Source organism: Vigna umbellata, chromosome 3, assembly GCF_029865625.1.
Source record: "Vigna umbellata cultivar VRB3 chromosome 3, Vumbellata_1.0, whole genome shotgun sequence".
NCBI lineage: Eukaryota > Viridiplantae > Streptophyta > Magnoliopsida > Fabales > Fabaceae > Vigna > Vigna umbellata.
The window spans coordinates 19987140-20005127 of NC_142167.1; the positions used below are offsets into that span (position 1 = coordinate 19987140).

Consider the following 17988-nt stretch of genomic DNA (forward strand, 5'->3'; position numbering starts at 1 on the left):
CATTTAACCTAAAAATTTGTAATAAATAAAACCACATTCAAAATTTTTAAATGAATGAAATTGAATTAATTCATTAAATAATTAATCATTATAAATGAAATTAGCTTTTGACATCATGACACAATGTAAAGACGATAGGTGGTTGAAAAAGTGATCCATGTGAGGAATGAAAAGGGAAATATTCCTTTCTTATCTTTGTGCCGACCTTTTTCTACAATATCATGTTTCAAAGATTCTGAAGCAAGATCATAGTGTAAACCCTGCATATCGAAAAAAGTGTTTTCTGTCGTTTACTTTGCCGACTTAGTTATATAATCACTTTCCCATTTTCATTTTGCACTTCTCAGATTTGCTTAATTCCCAGGCTTCGTTTGGTCCATTATTATACACTCAAAAGGAGCAAATTCTGCAACAACCACTCCTTATTATTTTGACCAGCGAAAGAAAGCACCAAGAAATACCAAAAGGGATGTTTATAAGTAACTTATTCTTCAAAACGGGCTTTTAAAATCATGTTGCAAGTGAGATTTAATATTAGTCAGGAATTCGTTCGGCTTTTAAGGACTTAAATTTAGATTTAATTTTTTTTTTATATATAAAATTAATTTATAGCCATATGTCGGGCATAAGGTCAATATCAAACATTGATTGGTCATGAGATCAATCGAGACATTGTGTTGACTAAATGGTTATAAACTCTGAAAAATTTTAAACACAACATATAATCAAGTTTACAAATAAGTCGTACTTATGAGATATTCGATTGTTATTATAAATTTATTAATCATAAATTTATGTAGAAAATTATAGATCCAAATGATAGGATCGATATTTGTGAAAAAGACACTTTGATGTTCAAATTAGTAATATGATAGATCGATAATCTTAATAAAAATTAAATTTACAATAAATACAATTACCTACTTTCTTGTCTCAAATTTATTTCGTAATCATAAGCTCATGTTGAAAACTATAAATATAAGTTTGAGATGAGAAAGTAAATAATTATATTTACTGTGAATTTAATCTTTATTGAAATAAACTATCAACTATATCACTGATTTGAACATGGGATGAGTTTGATTTAAAGATACTTAAATTCATTTAAGTGTAAAAAAATATTTAATCATGATCTTCACTTATATCCAAAACAATTTATAAGATCACAAGTGTTATAAATTAATTTTATTTATGATCAATATAATTATATAAAATCTACACAACATTTCATTTATTGGTTGACTCTAATTCTTTTAATATATATTGTTTTGGTTTGTTGAGACAAAATCAAATTTTTTTCTCTTTATGTGTAAACGAGAATTCAATAATACCATCAATGTGTAATAAATTTTGTCACAATATCTCAAAATTTAGTTTATAAATAAATATGTAATAAATTCTATCACAATATCTCAAAATTTAATTTATAAATTTCTGAATAAATTTCATATTATCAGTAACTTAAATACAGTTTAAATGTGTAACATCCCAAAATACAGTAATCACCATAAATCAGAATTAATTACAATTAACAGTAATCACAAACAGTCTTTGTATTAAATCAGATTCACAAAAGCCTAAACGGCATCAGTATAGGGAACGCTTATAAACGCATACAAAGGAAACCCAAAACGGACGTTCTTATATGCACAAAACAACGTACGCAAAATAGGGGGATACATGATTAAGACGAACGGCCTTACAAAATACTTGGCCGAACGTTCTTTAAGCACTAATATTTACAATTCCTATTCTAACGAGCGCCTCTAAGGCTCGGCCTTCACTTCAACCTCTACCAGATTGGCTTCATCCAAATTTTCTTCTTCCAGCACTTGCTCAAGGGATGCACCACCATCTGCTCACATCCACAACGGATGATCATTGCATTTGGACAAGACGGATATACATGAACAGTAGACAACACAATGGAAATGCAAGGGTAAGCTTATAATATTTAATTTATACAATCAACACATACATTTACATTTCAAAACACACATACAGCATGTGATTCATCAAATAATAATCATAGAAAAATGTAATATAAGACAGACCGTCCGGACTGTATGAACCATGTAGTTACAAGCGTCCTTGCACCCGAGTGGTGTAGTAACTGATCAATCCCCAGCTGCCACTCGAGGTTAACCCTATCTGTCCGGAGTACTCAATGGACTAGGGCCTCCTGCCATTCCCACGCATGAATACCCCCTTCTACTTGAAGAGGCGTATCACGGAATATCAGGATGGACCGCGAGGCTTAACTTATCCAGGTTCATACTTTACCATTCAATATTTCACACATCTGAGACGTTCCTCCTTGGAACGCTCATTAAATCCACTTCCAATGATTCATTCAAAATATCATTCGCCCAAAATGACCCGTTCTCTTTATTCACATTTTCATTCAGTGTTCCATTCTCTTAACATTAACAACATGCATCCTTTAATCAATTAAAACGAAAGTATTCCAGTTTGTTTGACCACACGTTTCTGAACAAAAGAAACAAACTCTTTTCCATTTACGGACGTTAAGAAAACCTAAATAATTTAAATGGGATTGAATTTAGAAGATCAGTATAATACTTAGAAGATTTGGAGTACAAGAACTTTATGTTGAATAAAGAGGATAAATACCTTACAAAATGACTTGGATAAATAATCAGAGTAATTGTAAATCAGAAAATAACACTTACTGTCAATGACCGAACGTTCCATAAATAACCGTGGACGAACGCCAGATATGTTCGCTCAGAATTCAATAATAAGGACGAGCGTTCAGTTATAAAACCGAACCCTACTTGGACGAACGCTGGGTCAATGACCGAGCACAAATCAGAACGAACACTTCGGTATAAGACCGAGCGCCAATTGGGACGAACGTTCGATATAAGGCCGAACGCTCTGTAGAACGAACGTTCGACACAAGGTCGAACGACATTAAGGACGAACGCTCGACTTAAGGCCGAACTTCATTGATGACGAACGCTCGACTTAAGGCCGAACGTCATTGAGGACGAACGCTCGACTTAAGGCCGAACGTCACGTATTTATAAAGTTTCAAATATTTATCTATACTGAGCTGAACCGAACGCTCATTCACTAATAACGGGGACGCTCGTTCTCGAGCAGAATTCTTTCCAAATGAAAGAATTCCAATCTAAGTTATTTAATGAAAACCGAACGGTCTAAGACCGTACAGTGACGAGCGTCATTTAGCAAAGGGGATGATTTAAAATTTCAGATTTCACAAACTTAACAGAATTTTCCAGATTTCCATCTTATAAACCTTATAACTTTCATTCCAGATTTAATTCACCTTCAACTTCACCATCATACAGATTTCAACATTTTAATAATTCCAACTATACAATAATCATATTCCATTCATACATAATCAAATCAATCATGCATTTAAATCAAGATCAACAACATATAATACATACGAGCAGTGTTCGTTCACAACAGATCATTCCAACCAGAATTCATATCAGTAAATTTCCATAGCAGCTCAAACTTCAGAGGTATCATACATGCAAATCAGAATATAGAACATACAGTATAAATTAAACATATAAGCTTCCCTTACCCGGATTGGATTTCAAGCTTGTCCTAGATAGAAAATGGCTTTGTCCAACTACGCTTTTCTTACGTTCTTGACTCTTCCAAAATAAAATCTAACCACGGAATGCAGATCACTTAGAATACATGTTTGCATGCAACCAAAACCCTATTTTTTTTTTCCAGAATCCTAAGGATGAGCTACGGAATGAAACTTACCAGTTTCAGTTCTTGAAGCTGTTCGGTCCAGTGAATAGCTCTCAATGCAGTGGACGTTTCTACGGTGCTGGAAATGGAATCGGAGGAGAAACGTGAGAATTACAGTAGAGAGAAGTTTAGGGTTTTTAGAGAGAAGTTGGAGAAGATGAAGGGGTGAGCTTCGTGAGGAAGAAGGTGAGTGGCGAGAGTGAGAGGAAGTGTTTTTAGAGAAATCATTTTCTCCCCCCACGTCAAACGGTCCTGCACTCACTTACTGCCACCTGTTTCCCACTACAGATTTCCTAAGGTTCTAAAATGACACATGGCAGGCTTGCATGCGGTGCAAAGTGGGTTTTTAATTTCCCTGAGCCGTGATGTGGCGTGTATTAATGGTGATGTAACAGGGATTTGCAGTGCTAATTTTCTAGGGTCTCACAAAATGGTAATAATCTTATTTAAATTTAACCTTAATTTTCCTTTAAAATGACCGCCAGAGTATGTGACAGATTTTTTTAAAATTTGAAATTAGCAAAACCGTTCAGTTTTGAATTGACGAAAGCAAATTGACCGAATCAGTACGGAATGATCATACCATGCCGAGATCAACTTCAATAAATATTTAAACATTGTTTTATTTCGTATAACATCAAACAAACTTAAGTTTTTGTCAAACCAAAATTCCAGTTGTGCACGCAAGATGGGCACACTTTTCAATATGAGATAAGTAAAAAAAGTCTAAAATTTCTGTTATATAAGAAAAGCTAAATGCATATTTTAATTTTTTTTGGTAATGTTAGATGGGAATGACACCGCATTTTGATGATTTTGAAAGTGGGGGCCGATAGCCCATAAAAGCGCTTTTTTATATTGAAAAAGTCCTTTTTGAGGCATGGTGCATTACAATCATTGATGGTTGGAATATTACAGTATAGACAAGAAAAACGTGATTTTATATTACAATATTACTTTTCAATGCGTTGTTTGAGACATTATGATTGAAAACAGATAATTCAATTTCGGATTCTGAACCCGTTTTACAAACACTGTGTTTTAGGCTTCTCTGGCTCTGCCTCCATGTTTCGTCAAATCTTATCATATTTTACATTTTTACATGCAATACCACAAAAATTATTTAAAAAATATATAAACTGTACCGTCCGGTCCTCCCGACACATAGACCGAGCGAGCGGTTAACCTAATGCTGCTCATCCAGGTCACAATCAAGACCGCACGTCCGAGCTAAGACTGACCTATTGGCCAACCGTACATAGAACGAGCGGTCCTCCAAGGTCGTCCATTTAGGTCGACCGATAAGACTGAGTGTCCATCATGACCGATTGGCAGAATCGAGTGGCTTCCCACCCAGGTTGACATCTTTGGTCGGTCACCCTGCTGACCAGCCGTCACGCCCGTCCCTCACTATGTCGACTACGCGGTTAAATACTAATGACTCATTAAAACCCTTAATGAAGATTAAGGTATGATTGGACCGTTTTCAGGCCTACAAAAGGTAAAAACCCATTACAATCAGTATAAATAAAGGTCTCAGGTATGATTTCTGGACAGATTGCTTACAATGCAATATGCACATGCATTACAGACCACTTGGTCATGTTACTGACTTAAGCGTTGGAGTGCCTTTGACAGGTACACGACCGTCCGGCTTGGAGAGCGATGAGGGAGAGGACGAATACGACAACCAGGACTTGAAGACGAGAAAGCCCATTCGGCCCTTCCCAGCGCGTCCAGCCCTCAGCCAAGAGGTTACCGTCCAGTTTTCACCAGCTTCTAGTGCACCTAGAGACAGAGCCGCTCAATCTGCTTCAGCTCGTGAGAAAGCGTTCGTCCGTCACCAAATACCCGTCCGATCCGTAGCATGCGATATCATTCGTCCGCCACTCTTTACCGTTCCTGAGTGTTTTCACAGGGTTCCACTAGATCCGGTCAAAACATAAACTAATTTTTATTTATACTAAAATTCTTTTGTAATACATTGAGCAGTATCAATATGCTATTGTGTGTGTGTTTTAAGTATATAACTTGGTTTTTAATTTATTAGAAAAACAATATAACTTTTTCTTAAAGTATATAACATTTTTTTAATTTATTAGAAAAATCAATATGCTATTTTGTGTAACAGTTAAAAGTATATAAAATATGCTAAAAAATTTATCAGAAAAAAATCAATTAATAACTTGGTTTTTAATTTTTCTTTTACTGAGTTTTAATATTTATTAAATAAAATTAATTTGATTTATTATATTAATATAATATTTCTTTTAGAAATAATTTAATCTTTATATTTACAGGTTAGGAAAAGTGTTCGTGTTAAAATTTGGAACCCATATTAAAACAAAAAATTTCAAATATAAAAAGATATACAAACTTTAACCCAAAACATATTTCAGAAGTTGTTAATATCAATATAATAAAATCAACTATTTTTAAAATATATTAATTAAATTGAGTAAAAAATTAAAAAAATCAATATGATGGAGTGTATGGAACAAAATATTAATTAAATTTAAAATAATATTAAGCGATAATAATATGGATGAGATATTTCTTTTGATAGAATATACCACTTCAATATACAAATTAAAACGGGAATTTCAAACTGAAAATTTGTTGGGTATTGACTCATTGGGATGGAGCAATTTGAATTAAGAAAAAATAATTATAAATTAAATAAAAATAAAAAATAAAATATTAAGTTAGAAAGTGATTGAAAGCTAACAGGATAAGGGAATACAAAATAAAGATACGCTGATTTCTTGAAAATGAAGACGTGAATACAATCTTTAAGTAACGTAAATTAATAAATAAGTTATAATTTATGAGGTTTAAGCTTATACGATGTAATCTTTCAACCATTTTATTATTAATTTTATATATTTTTTACTACATTCTTGGAACTTGGTGCCTCCCTTTTGTCAAATCTAAATTTAAAAAGCTCCACATCAACCTTATTAGTAAGGAAAATGATACTTGAACAACCATTTTTGACAACATTTAGACACGCGCACACGTGTCAAAATCTGAGTGGTCCATTTTCATTTAATTTTTCCAACTGGACTACTCAGATTTTGACACGTGTGCGCGTGTCTAAATGTTGTCAAAAATGGTTGTTCAAGTGTCATTTTCCTATTCGTAAATCGTGTAAATTGTATATCGTGTTTAATTTGTGACGTGTATTTCTATTTGAGAAAATAAATATAGCTTTGGGGAAAAAATTAACATAACTGAGTTCAAATTCTCAAAATGTAGAATGAGCGCATGCTTCAATTATCTTTTAAAGTGTGAAAATAAGGGTTTTTTTTTTTCTAGCAATAAATCATTATAAAAAAAACTCATATAACATGATTTATTAAAGTAGATTTTTACGCACATTAGGAGTTAAGATTTTAGAAAATTAAATTTTGTAATATAAATTATATCATTATGTCAAATGTTGAAAACATATTAAAAAAAAAGTGTTCTATGAGAAAACGAGTTACGTAAAGTTTTTCAATTTTGTCTTATATACAAAAGTGATATATACATATTTACTAACTTTAAAAATTTTAAATATTAATTAGATATGTTCAGAAATGAAAAAGTTAAACATATTATAAAAAAAAAATACTTAATATTTTGGATTTGAGTTAATCTAAGTATAAGTCTCTTAGGTAAATTCTACTTATTTTTAATTTCTAGAATAAATCTATGTAAAGATCTATCATTATAACTTGTGGTTTATTTTGGTAATTGATTTCCATAGAGAATGTTATATATGAAGATTCTATATATAAGTTTTTTTTTGTGACAATAATTTTATCAACCTTAATATATTATTTTGACAAAATAATAGTATATAAAAGTCACAATTAAAGTACTAATGATTGGTATATGGAAATATGAAAATGACATATCTTAACAAAAAGATGATTAAGAATGGAATATAGATCTAAGTCTAGTGTTAATCAAATATATAATTTATAAATAATTTAAAGAAAAAAAATAATATAAATTTGTTACATTAAATTTATCTAATTCTTTTAATATTTATACCCAATTCAAAAAATTATAAATTATTTATATCTATATTTAATTTTAAAAAATATTACTCATACTCTATTACAGTATTTTGCGAATACGAAAATTAAAATAAAACGAGATAATAACTTGAAATAAGATTCTAAAAAGATAAAATAAAAACTTATATTTCCAAAATCTGACAACGCTGCAGTATCCCCGTTCCCTGCTGTATATCTATGTAGCTGGCAAATGCATAAAGATGTACCATGATTTTCATAAAATAATAATATTGTAAAATAATTCATATTAACAATAAAAAAAAGAGACATAATAATTTAGATTACTTTAATAATTTTTTAATTATTCATCGACTATAACATTATTTTATATTTTTATATTTCCTTAGGTGGTTGAATTTTCTTAAAATAAAAAACTTATATTTTTATTTTATTTTTGTAAAATAAAAAAAACATTTATTTTACTAATAAGTGAGTAAATTATTTTTTATTTATTAAATAAAAAATATTTTTAGCATATGCTAATTTAGAAAATAATTAAATATACTTTTATTCTTTAATTTCAAGAAAAAATAAAATTAGTTCTTCTTCAAAATTTTGAATTATTACAGTATTTAGTTTTTTTAACCAAATTCTATTAATTTTATTAAAAATTTTAAAAATATTTCTCAACTAACATTTGAAAAACATGTCAAACGATTAAAATATTATCATAAATATATTTAAAAGTTAAATAAATTGAACAAAATTTAATTAAATTAACATATTTATAAAAGTTTGATATTATAAATACATTTAAATATCAAACAAATTTAATAAAATTTGGTTAAAAAAATAAACTCACATATTTAAAAATTAAGAAAATAAATTAGTCAATTTTTTAGTAATATTTGTAATAGTTTTATACGAAAGTTTGGTATAACTTTGAAAATCAGATATTTTATTTATTTTAATTCACAAAAATAGTTTTACGAGAGAGACAGTAAATTATTACATACTCCACCTTAAAGTTGTACCCGAATAATAATAGGTCCGAATCAAAGAAACTGAGAAAATTTTTGCTATAAAAAATAAAAAAAGAAATTAGGTCAAGTTGCTTCCTTGAACTTTACTCAAAGAAAGAGAAAAGAAGAGACAGTCATGGATACATCCATGTCTTTATCTCTTAAGGCATTCATCCAGAGATGTTCAGAAAATACACACTTAATACCCTTACCTGTTTTTCCTGGACCACGCGAAAACCCCATCATTTTTTTGTCTTTATTATAATTCTCTTCACCTCATACTCAAAACAAACCAAACCAAACCCATCAAACATTCAACAACATAAACACAACACAAAGCAGAGAAATGAAGATCCAGTGTGATGTCTGTCACAAAGAAGTCGCCTCCTTCTTCTGCCCTGCAGACGAAGCAGCTCTCTGCCATGCTTGTGATCGCACCATCCACCATGCCAACAGGCTCGCTCACAAACACAAACGCCTCTCTCTCGGCCACCCCACCTCCATAGCCGCCACTCTCTGTGATATCTGTCATGTACCTCCTTTTTTCTTTCCCTTCTCTGTCACTGTGTTTTTAAGCTTTAAACTAGTCCCATATTGATCAAGAATCAAATCTGCAGAGAAGACATACAGCATAAAACATCTCACGTTATTTAAATTCTTTGGCAGGAGAAGCGCGCCTATGTCTTCTGCAGACAAGACAGAGCTCTCCTTTGCAGACAATGTGATGTTTCCATCCATGATGTCAACGAACATACCAAGACGCACGACAGGTTTCTTTTCACTGGAATAACGCTTGAAGAAAAAACCAGAACAACCTCAACCTCGTCAACCTCAAACCCCGCACAAACTTCACTCTCGAACGAGAACATTGATTCTTTTGCTTCTTCTCGCACACTTAATAACTCGAGTTCGGTTCTCACTGGAATAACGCTTGAAGAAAAAACAACCTCAACCTCATCAACCTCGAACGAAAACATCGATCCTTTTGGTTCTTCTCGCACAGTTTATAACTCGAATTCGGTTTCAACAAGTAGCTTATCCGAGTACTTGATTCAGACCATTCCCGGTTACTGCATGGAAGACCTTTTAGATGCTTCGTTTGCTGCATCAAATGCTTTCTCTAAGGTATCATATTTAGTTGCAATTTAATTAATAATACTCATTAATTACGGTTAACTTTAATTAAGTGTTTATTTTTGTTTCATTCAGGATTATGAGTTTCCGAATGAAGATGTTCAAGTTAGCATGTGCTCCATCCCACTGCAAACTCAATTTAACACTGCTTCGAATGTTTATCCTGAAATGCCAAAAGCTAAAGCCGGTGAAGGATACTCAGATTGGATTCATAATTCTGATTCCGCAGCCTATAAAGTTCCATCGATTACTTCTCCTTTAGTAAAAAAAATTAAACGCTCTCGTTGATCTGATCAATTCTATGTGAAAATTTGTTGCAGAAATGAGTTATTTTTCTGCAATTTTTCTTATTTTGTACGAAGATTCATGGAAACCACCAAAACCCCTACTTTCTCGAGATCCTAGTTGGATGGCTCTTGTTTTCAGCATTTTTTTCTTTCAAAATTTTAATTTTTCTTCTTTTTTCTGTTGGAAGTTCACTTAATAAAATTTACAAGTTAAATTGAATTTAAAGTTTATATTTTAATATTCTTAACATGATTCATGAATTTGAATATATTATAATAAGATTTATTGTTGATTGATATATTATTTTAGTTATAGATTTATTTACTAATATTTAGTTGTAGACTCTAAATATATATATTTTAGCATAAGAAAAACGTGTGGAAAATAATATCAGTTTTGAATAAATGCAAACTACATCTTATAAATTAAAATTTTAAAATGGTAAATTCGAGTTAAACTTTGAAGTCTAACTTTTAGGATTTTCCATTATACTTTTATGGAACGAAATACGCCTTTAAGTATAGTACTCTTGGTTCTTAATAAAATGGGTTCAGCTAACACCTTTTTGCACTTCTATGAGAACAAAATATCTGAGGGCCATCGTATGTGCACTGTTGTGTAAATATCTTATCGTTTTATTAATTTTTTATTTTGTGTTTTGTTTTGCTTTTACAATAATTGAGTAAACGCTCATAAGCAAATAAGTAACCGACAGTTGTATAGTTGGAGAAAAATAAGCATGTATTGCAATGGAGAAACTTTAAATAAACAACAAAACCAAATAAATATAAGGATGGTTGCGAGTAAAATAATTAGAGTTTATCATTATATATTATATTTAAAGTATTGTCAGTTTTGAAGAATAAAATTCTATTACAGTTTTATATTTAAAAGGCATATATTAGAAAATAGAAAAAAGAAATAATATTGAAACTGCTTTATACTTTAATTTTTAAATAACTTAAAATCATTAAGTGTGATAGAAATAAAGATAATTTGAAATAAAATAATGTTAATTTGCTTGTAATTAACTCTTCATTAATCCTCTGAGAACCCAAAATTTGAGATTTAAAAGAATGGGTTAGTGTATTAGGCTAATAGAATCAAATTTTTATTTTAGTATAAGATAGATTTTTGAACGTTCATTTGCTATTTTCACTATCTCTCTAAAATCTCAAGTTCTTCCAAGTTCTCTTGTTTCTCTCTAACCTCCACACTTACTGACTCAGTGCATGTCCGTTTAGGTGGTGTCCAAGCGTCCACAGCGTAAAGGGCTTTATTTTGAACCGATTAATTCTTTCATTCGGACCGGTAAGTAGTTCTCCATTTTCCTCTGCTATTTTAAAACCTAGAACATACAGTTCTACTGGTTGCATGTATCTTGTGTTCTCCCTTTGCTAAATCTTGAGCTGTAAGAGTCGTTTTCGTCACCAATGTGGTGGTTGTAGGGTTTTGTCTAGGTTCTTGCTGAGTCCGACACTGTTGAGTCGTTTTTTTGAGCTGGGCTACTCAACTCTAAGGTAAGGGGAGGTAGAAATACTTCTTTATAATTAGTTGCATGTATGTGTATATACTGAGTTATGTATTATTTTTGCTGCTTGGTTTGGATGTTAAGTTTTGAGTAGATGGAATGATATGTATTGCATGTGTTGAAGTGTTGAATTTGTCAATCTGTGAGTTGATGTTAATAAACTGTATTGGATGCGTTTGACTGTTGGAATGGTTCATGTTAGAAGTATTTTGAGTAGAAGGTTGTTGTAACCTGGTTTTGGCAGAAGCATAGTGAAATATTAGTGTTTTGAAACTGTTAAAAGGAAGTGAGATAGTAATTTTGAGCTTTGGATGTCCAAAGTGTATTTGGGCTATTCGGGAAGTTTCAGCAAGTGTATTGTGACTTGTTTGAGTCACTAAAGTGGTCCAAATAGGTGCAAAGTGTTAAAATTGGGTTTGGGATCCTCAAGTGATGATAATTGAAGTTGAGGAGTAAGAGTTGAGTTGTAATCACCTTAAAATTGTATTATGATGGTTTAGGAACATCTAGACAAGTTTAATTAGGTGTAAAACATGAATTAGGGGTGTTAGAAATTGGAGAAAAGGCCTAGAAATGGTAAGAGAGTGTGTGAGTTGCATAATTCTGCAGAATTTGCGTTCTGCAGATTATGCAGACTCGCTGAGCGAACTGTTTCGCACAGCGAGTCACCCTGGCGAGATGTTCTCTGTCAGGGCATTCGCACAACGAGTTGGTGCGCTGTGCGAATGGCTAGAGATGGTTTCTCTTTGTTTGGTGATTCGCATAGCGAATCTGGGCGCTGTGCGACTAGTGGTTGTCTGGAAAATGCTAGTGTGATTCGAATAACGAATTTGGGGCATTATGCGAGGGTTTAGGGTCTGATAATGTGTAGCAGAATTTTCAGTTTAGCATAGCGCACATACTTGGTGCGCTGTGCGAATGGAATTTAGCATAGCGCACAGACTTGGTGCGTTGAGCGAATGTGAGTGAGTAAAATCCACTATTTTTGTTATTCACACAGCGAGTTTGGTGCGTTGAGCGACTTGCCCAGAACCTATTTTTATTCTTTTTATTCCTGTTTTATGATAACTTTGAACTATGTTTTGATTATTGGAATGGTGTAAAAGTATCTATGATATTGTATGATCAGTGAGGTTATATGTTTGGATTCAATGTGATAATATTATGGTATTTGGTTGTTCATGTCTTGAGCTAAGTTTCAAAGTGACAGTATGGTTGATAGACGTAATTCCATGGATCTCAAAGGGAGCTTACATGGTGGTGTCCTATGTCATTGAACGTAATTCCATGCTCTTCAAGGAAAGGATTCATGGTTATGCCCTTAGTATGTTCTAGAATGATTTGCATGGTAGCTCAGTCTTGGGGGTTATCCTAAAACTACAATGGTCAATCATTCTCAAGTAGAGAGGATTGAATCATGTCGTGAGTAATAGCAGGAGGTCCTAGTCTTGGGTGCTTCCAGTATGGTCCAAGGTGAGTGATAACGGACTAACCTCGTGAGTGTGGTAGGGTGAAACCCATTACCAATGGCTTTGCAAAGCAGTAGAGGCCACCACGAGTGCATGACCCGTAATAGCTCGGCAATCATTCTAAGTCCAGACGAGTCAAGTTTAAAGTGTAACAAGTTGTGTTAAGTGACCCAGTATATATGAATTAAACCTGCATGTTGTGTGTGATTGTTATAACATGATTTTTGTATATCTAGCTCACCATTCTGCTTGTGATTTTTTGTTTGTGTTGTGTTTTCTGTTGCAATGATCAACCATTTGGATGTGAGCAGAAGTAGATGAGGTGCCTCTGGAGCATGTTTTGGAAGGAGATGATGTTGCAGCTTAGTCTAATTAGGACTCTTAGTTCTTCCTTATTTTTTTGAAATACTCTATTGTATGAGTTTTAAATTATGACTCAAATTGGGATGACTGTAAACTTAACAACTTTATTTATGGTCTACTCTAACTATTCTCTTATATTAAAATATGAACTTACTATTGTATACTTTTATATAATCTGAGATGTTAAAATAGTTTAGTAATTTCAATGTTAAACTTCTGCTTTAAAATATAGTATATTAATTAAAAAATAGCGTTTTTATATTTTAAGACATACTATTTTGTATATGTTTAACAATACCGAATAGTGTGTCTCGCATAATTTAATGCATACAAAATAATGTTTTATTTTAATCTCTTAACTTTATAATCAAAATTATAGATTTATTTATTTTATCAATGCGTTACTTTGCGTGTAAGAAGAGAATCGTTACAATAGTATAATATAATAACCACAAATGTAAGTCATTGATTTATGTAACATATATATTTATTTATATCAACAAATGTTGATTAACACATTAATAATTGAAGTGTTTGTGCATGTCATCTTAAAATTTACGCATATCATTTTATATGTCCTATAGACATCACATTCACATATAATATCATGAGACCAATCATAATATACCCTTAATAACTTTAATTAATTATACACATGTGTTAAGTTTAAACATTAGAAAATCTACATATATGATATTATCGTCTTTTTTTATACTTGACTGAAAGTAAGAGATATTATCATTCATGTAATTAATAAAGTTTCATGTTCGTGAGATCTGTTTTTGTTGTAGCTTATTCGACTTTCGATACTTAATATTTGGCTTAATACTTTATTTTGTCTCCAGTTTTGTTCGACAATGTCAAATTAGTCCATCCTTTAAAACGTACGTCAATTACGTCTCTACTTAATAAAATTTATATCAATGAAATCCTTTCCGTTAAATCCGTACAAACAGCATTAATAGAAGAGAGAGAAAAATAATTAACGCCCTTTGTACGGATTTAACGGAAGGGATTTCATTGATATAAATTTTATTAAGTAGGGACGTAATTGACGCACGTTTTAAAGGATGGACTAACTTGACATTATCGAGCGAAATTGGAGACAAAATAGAGTATTAAACCTAATATTTTCTTTAAAGGTTCAATAAGCAAAAAGAGCTAAGATACGTCTTTTACAAACATCACAAATTCAATACTTGTTACTTTCTTAGTAAATACCTCTCAACATTATATAATCAATTTCACATTACATACACTCGCATTTCACAACTCATCATTCCCAATTATATTTTTTTATATGACACAATTAATCTAACAAATTAATTTAAATACAAAATTTTTCATTTTCTATATGACCGTTGGATCATTGGATCAAATGGTCCAAACAATCTATCACCTCTTTAACATTACCATAATGCTTTTTTCGAGACTGTACGGTTATAATTTATAGTCTACCATCATTCAAAACAATTCTACATAATTATAATTAACTTATGACAAAATATGATTATCACTAATTTGAATCATAATTAGTCTGCCAATAATTCTAAATTCATTCTAAAATCTATAATATAAGTTTGATGTGAGGACGTTTAATATACATTAATTGTTATAACTGCAGACCTTTACATTATATCGGAGTACCTTATACAACTGATCTTTCATTTTGATTTAAGGAACCTTTAAGATGAACGAGGACGAAGACATACATTCGAACATTCAGAACATAGTCAATAAATAATCTCAATCCTAACTCGAACACATATAAATACTTAACCATGTTTTTCTAAATATAAAAACACATTCTTACAGATCTTTAAATTTTTGAAGGGATATTAGCTTGAGAAAAAAAAACTCTTAAATTCTAGAATTATGGTATAAATAAGATTTGAGCCATATCAAATCTCTCTACGCTGGAATTCTTTTGTTTCAGTGAATTTTTCTTTCTCTTGAACGAAAATACAAAGTTATGTAAAACATTTCTTCATTGGAAGACTTATGTTTAGAGCAAAATTTTCTTTTATTGAACTAAAACTAATTGTGATTGAGTTTCTCTTTTCTGTTGTATTTTGCTTAAGCGAAAAGTGTACATGAATGAAAAATATAAAATCTAGAAACTTATAAATGAAGACTTATACAAGTTATTTAAGTGATACTAAAATATTTTAATCTTTATAGACAGAGAGAAAATAATATTTAATGAAATAAAAATTGAATGGATATTTTTATTTATAATTTTTTTAACTTAAAATTAAAATATTCATATTTTATCATTCAAATAACTGCTATTTTAATAAACTTCACTGACAAATTTAATTCATTAATTCGTTTCTCATAATAAAATGCACACATCTCCCAGTATATTACCAAGTGAATAGCATACATAATAAACTTCCCTCACTTTAATTTAAAGTTTTCACATATAAATCTTGTAGCTTGAATTGTAAACATGTCCGACAAAATAAAATCTAATGACACCACCTTCTGAAAAAAAAAGAAGATAACAGTGTTTGTACAACAGCTAGATGATGAAACAAGCATGGGCATTTATATAAAATATTTTTTTATATTAGGTGACTTTAAGATTATAAATGATCAATAATGTTATGTATTATCTCACCAATAATTCAACATTTGTTTTAATTTAAAAGATATATAAGTAATATTAATTAATTAATTACATGTTTACTCAATATATAATAAGTTGCACTCGCAAGTCAACCGATTTTAAAATTAAAACCCTTAACCTAACAAATAGAATGAATTAGGTTGGATTCATTCGACTAATTCCAACTCTCAAAATACTATACCTAAACTAATTTGATCCACAAATATCTACTTTATAATTGTTTGTAGAAAAATAAACAAGAGCCTATCAGTATTGCGGGTAATTAATTGAGTTTAAGAGAACAAGTACAAAATTGAAAGGTAAAAAGAAAATAATTTTTGTACATAAAATCAGTAGTTAAAATGAATAACATTCATTAATGTTATAGATGCAGAAAACAAGTTTTTTTCAAAGTCACCAAATGCTTACCCAAATATATTGTAAATTATTTATTCAAAATATCTTATGGTAGGAACTAATGAAATTTTAACGAAAAAATTATAAATGAAACCAAATATCTTATACTTAAATATGTGAGTAATAACACGAAAAAATAAAACAGTTTAGACAATTTTTCTATAAATACTTTTTAAAAATATATGATTATTTTCATGTATTACAATTAATATAGAAATAAGTAAAATGTGAAAGTTTAAAAAGATATATATTTTATAAAATTAATTTTCGATAATTAAATTTTGACGCGTGCAAGTTCCATTTTAAACATTGCATTCCATGTTTTAAATGCCGTAAGAATCATAAATAGTTTAGCAAAAATTACAACCGAACGTCATGCTTCTCTCACCACTGACATAACCTATGTGAACTTGTATGATTTGGAGAATCACTTGGTGTATAATAATAGTACACAGCACCACATTCAATTTGACTTTTCTCGAAATATCTGAATCATTGGATTGTCCTTTTTGTTTTAAAAATTAAATATTTCAAATCTTGATAACTTGTAAATTACAAGCATTAATAATGTAAATGATTAAAATTTGTTTTAATTTTAAAGTATAATTTATTTTATTACTTTAAAATGCTATGTAAGCCACTTTATTTGGAAAATTTTTAAAATAAAAGAAATTTAGCAAGAAAATGTATAAATTTTAAAAAAATTACGATGTAAAAACATTTTAAAAGAGATATCACAATCTGTGGAATATTCTAACAAGATCCTTCCTTACAACCTTCAGAAGCGTATCAAGTGCCACAATAGATAAGCAAGGTGTAAACGAATCAGCATTTCCCCACCATTTTTTTGTTTTTTTTCCACGAGAACGATATTTTTAAAAATATAGATATAATTTTATTCGTCTGAATTGAGATCCTATTTATTTTGTTTCAATGATTAAGAAAATGTATTTTTCAGTCTTTCCAAATAACGATTTATTACTTTTGGTTTATGTAGATATAATTAGTTAATATATACATTATAACGTGCTTTTAAAAATAATATTACTTTTTTAAATATAATTATTATTTTATAAAATAATATTATCTTTTATATTTTTAAATATAATAATTATTTTATGGTTTGATCCGATCTAAACCCATTTAGGTTGTGGGTAAAGAAAAAATTAGGGGTGTTGCTCCCTCCACCACCACACTTTTCTTCCTCCACCTCTCATTTACTATTTTGCCCCTAAGTAAAATTTTATTTTTAGGGTTATTTTTTAATTTTATCCATTCACAACCTATTCCACTATGAGTAAAATATTTTTCTTTCATTTTAACATTATATTTCTTCCTCTCTTTCTTTTACAAGTTGCAAAGGTTGGTGGTGGAAAGAATT

General features: G+C 30.4%; 1 protein-coding gene across 1 annotated transcript; it reads left to right on the forward strand.

The window, feature by feature from the left end:
* Positions 1-8980: 8980 nt before the first annotated feature.
* LOC124834999 (B-box zinc finger protein 20-like) lies at positions 8981-10325 on the forward strand. The gene is made up of 3 exons (XM_047309845.2): positions 8981-9326; positions 9461-9919; positions 10004-10325. Exons 1-3 carry the CDS (start codon positions 9141-9143, stop codon positions 10214-10216), a joined length of 858 nt encoding a protein of 285 aa, XP_047165801.2. The 5' UTR covers positions 8981-9140; the 3' UTR covers positions 10217-10325.
* Positions 10326-17988: the final 7663 nt, after the last annotated feature.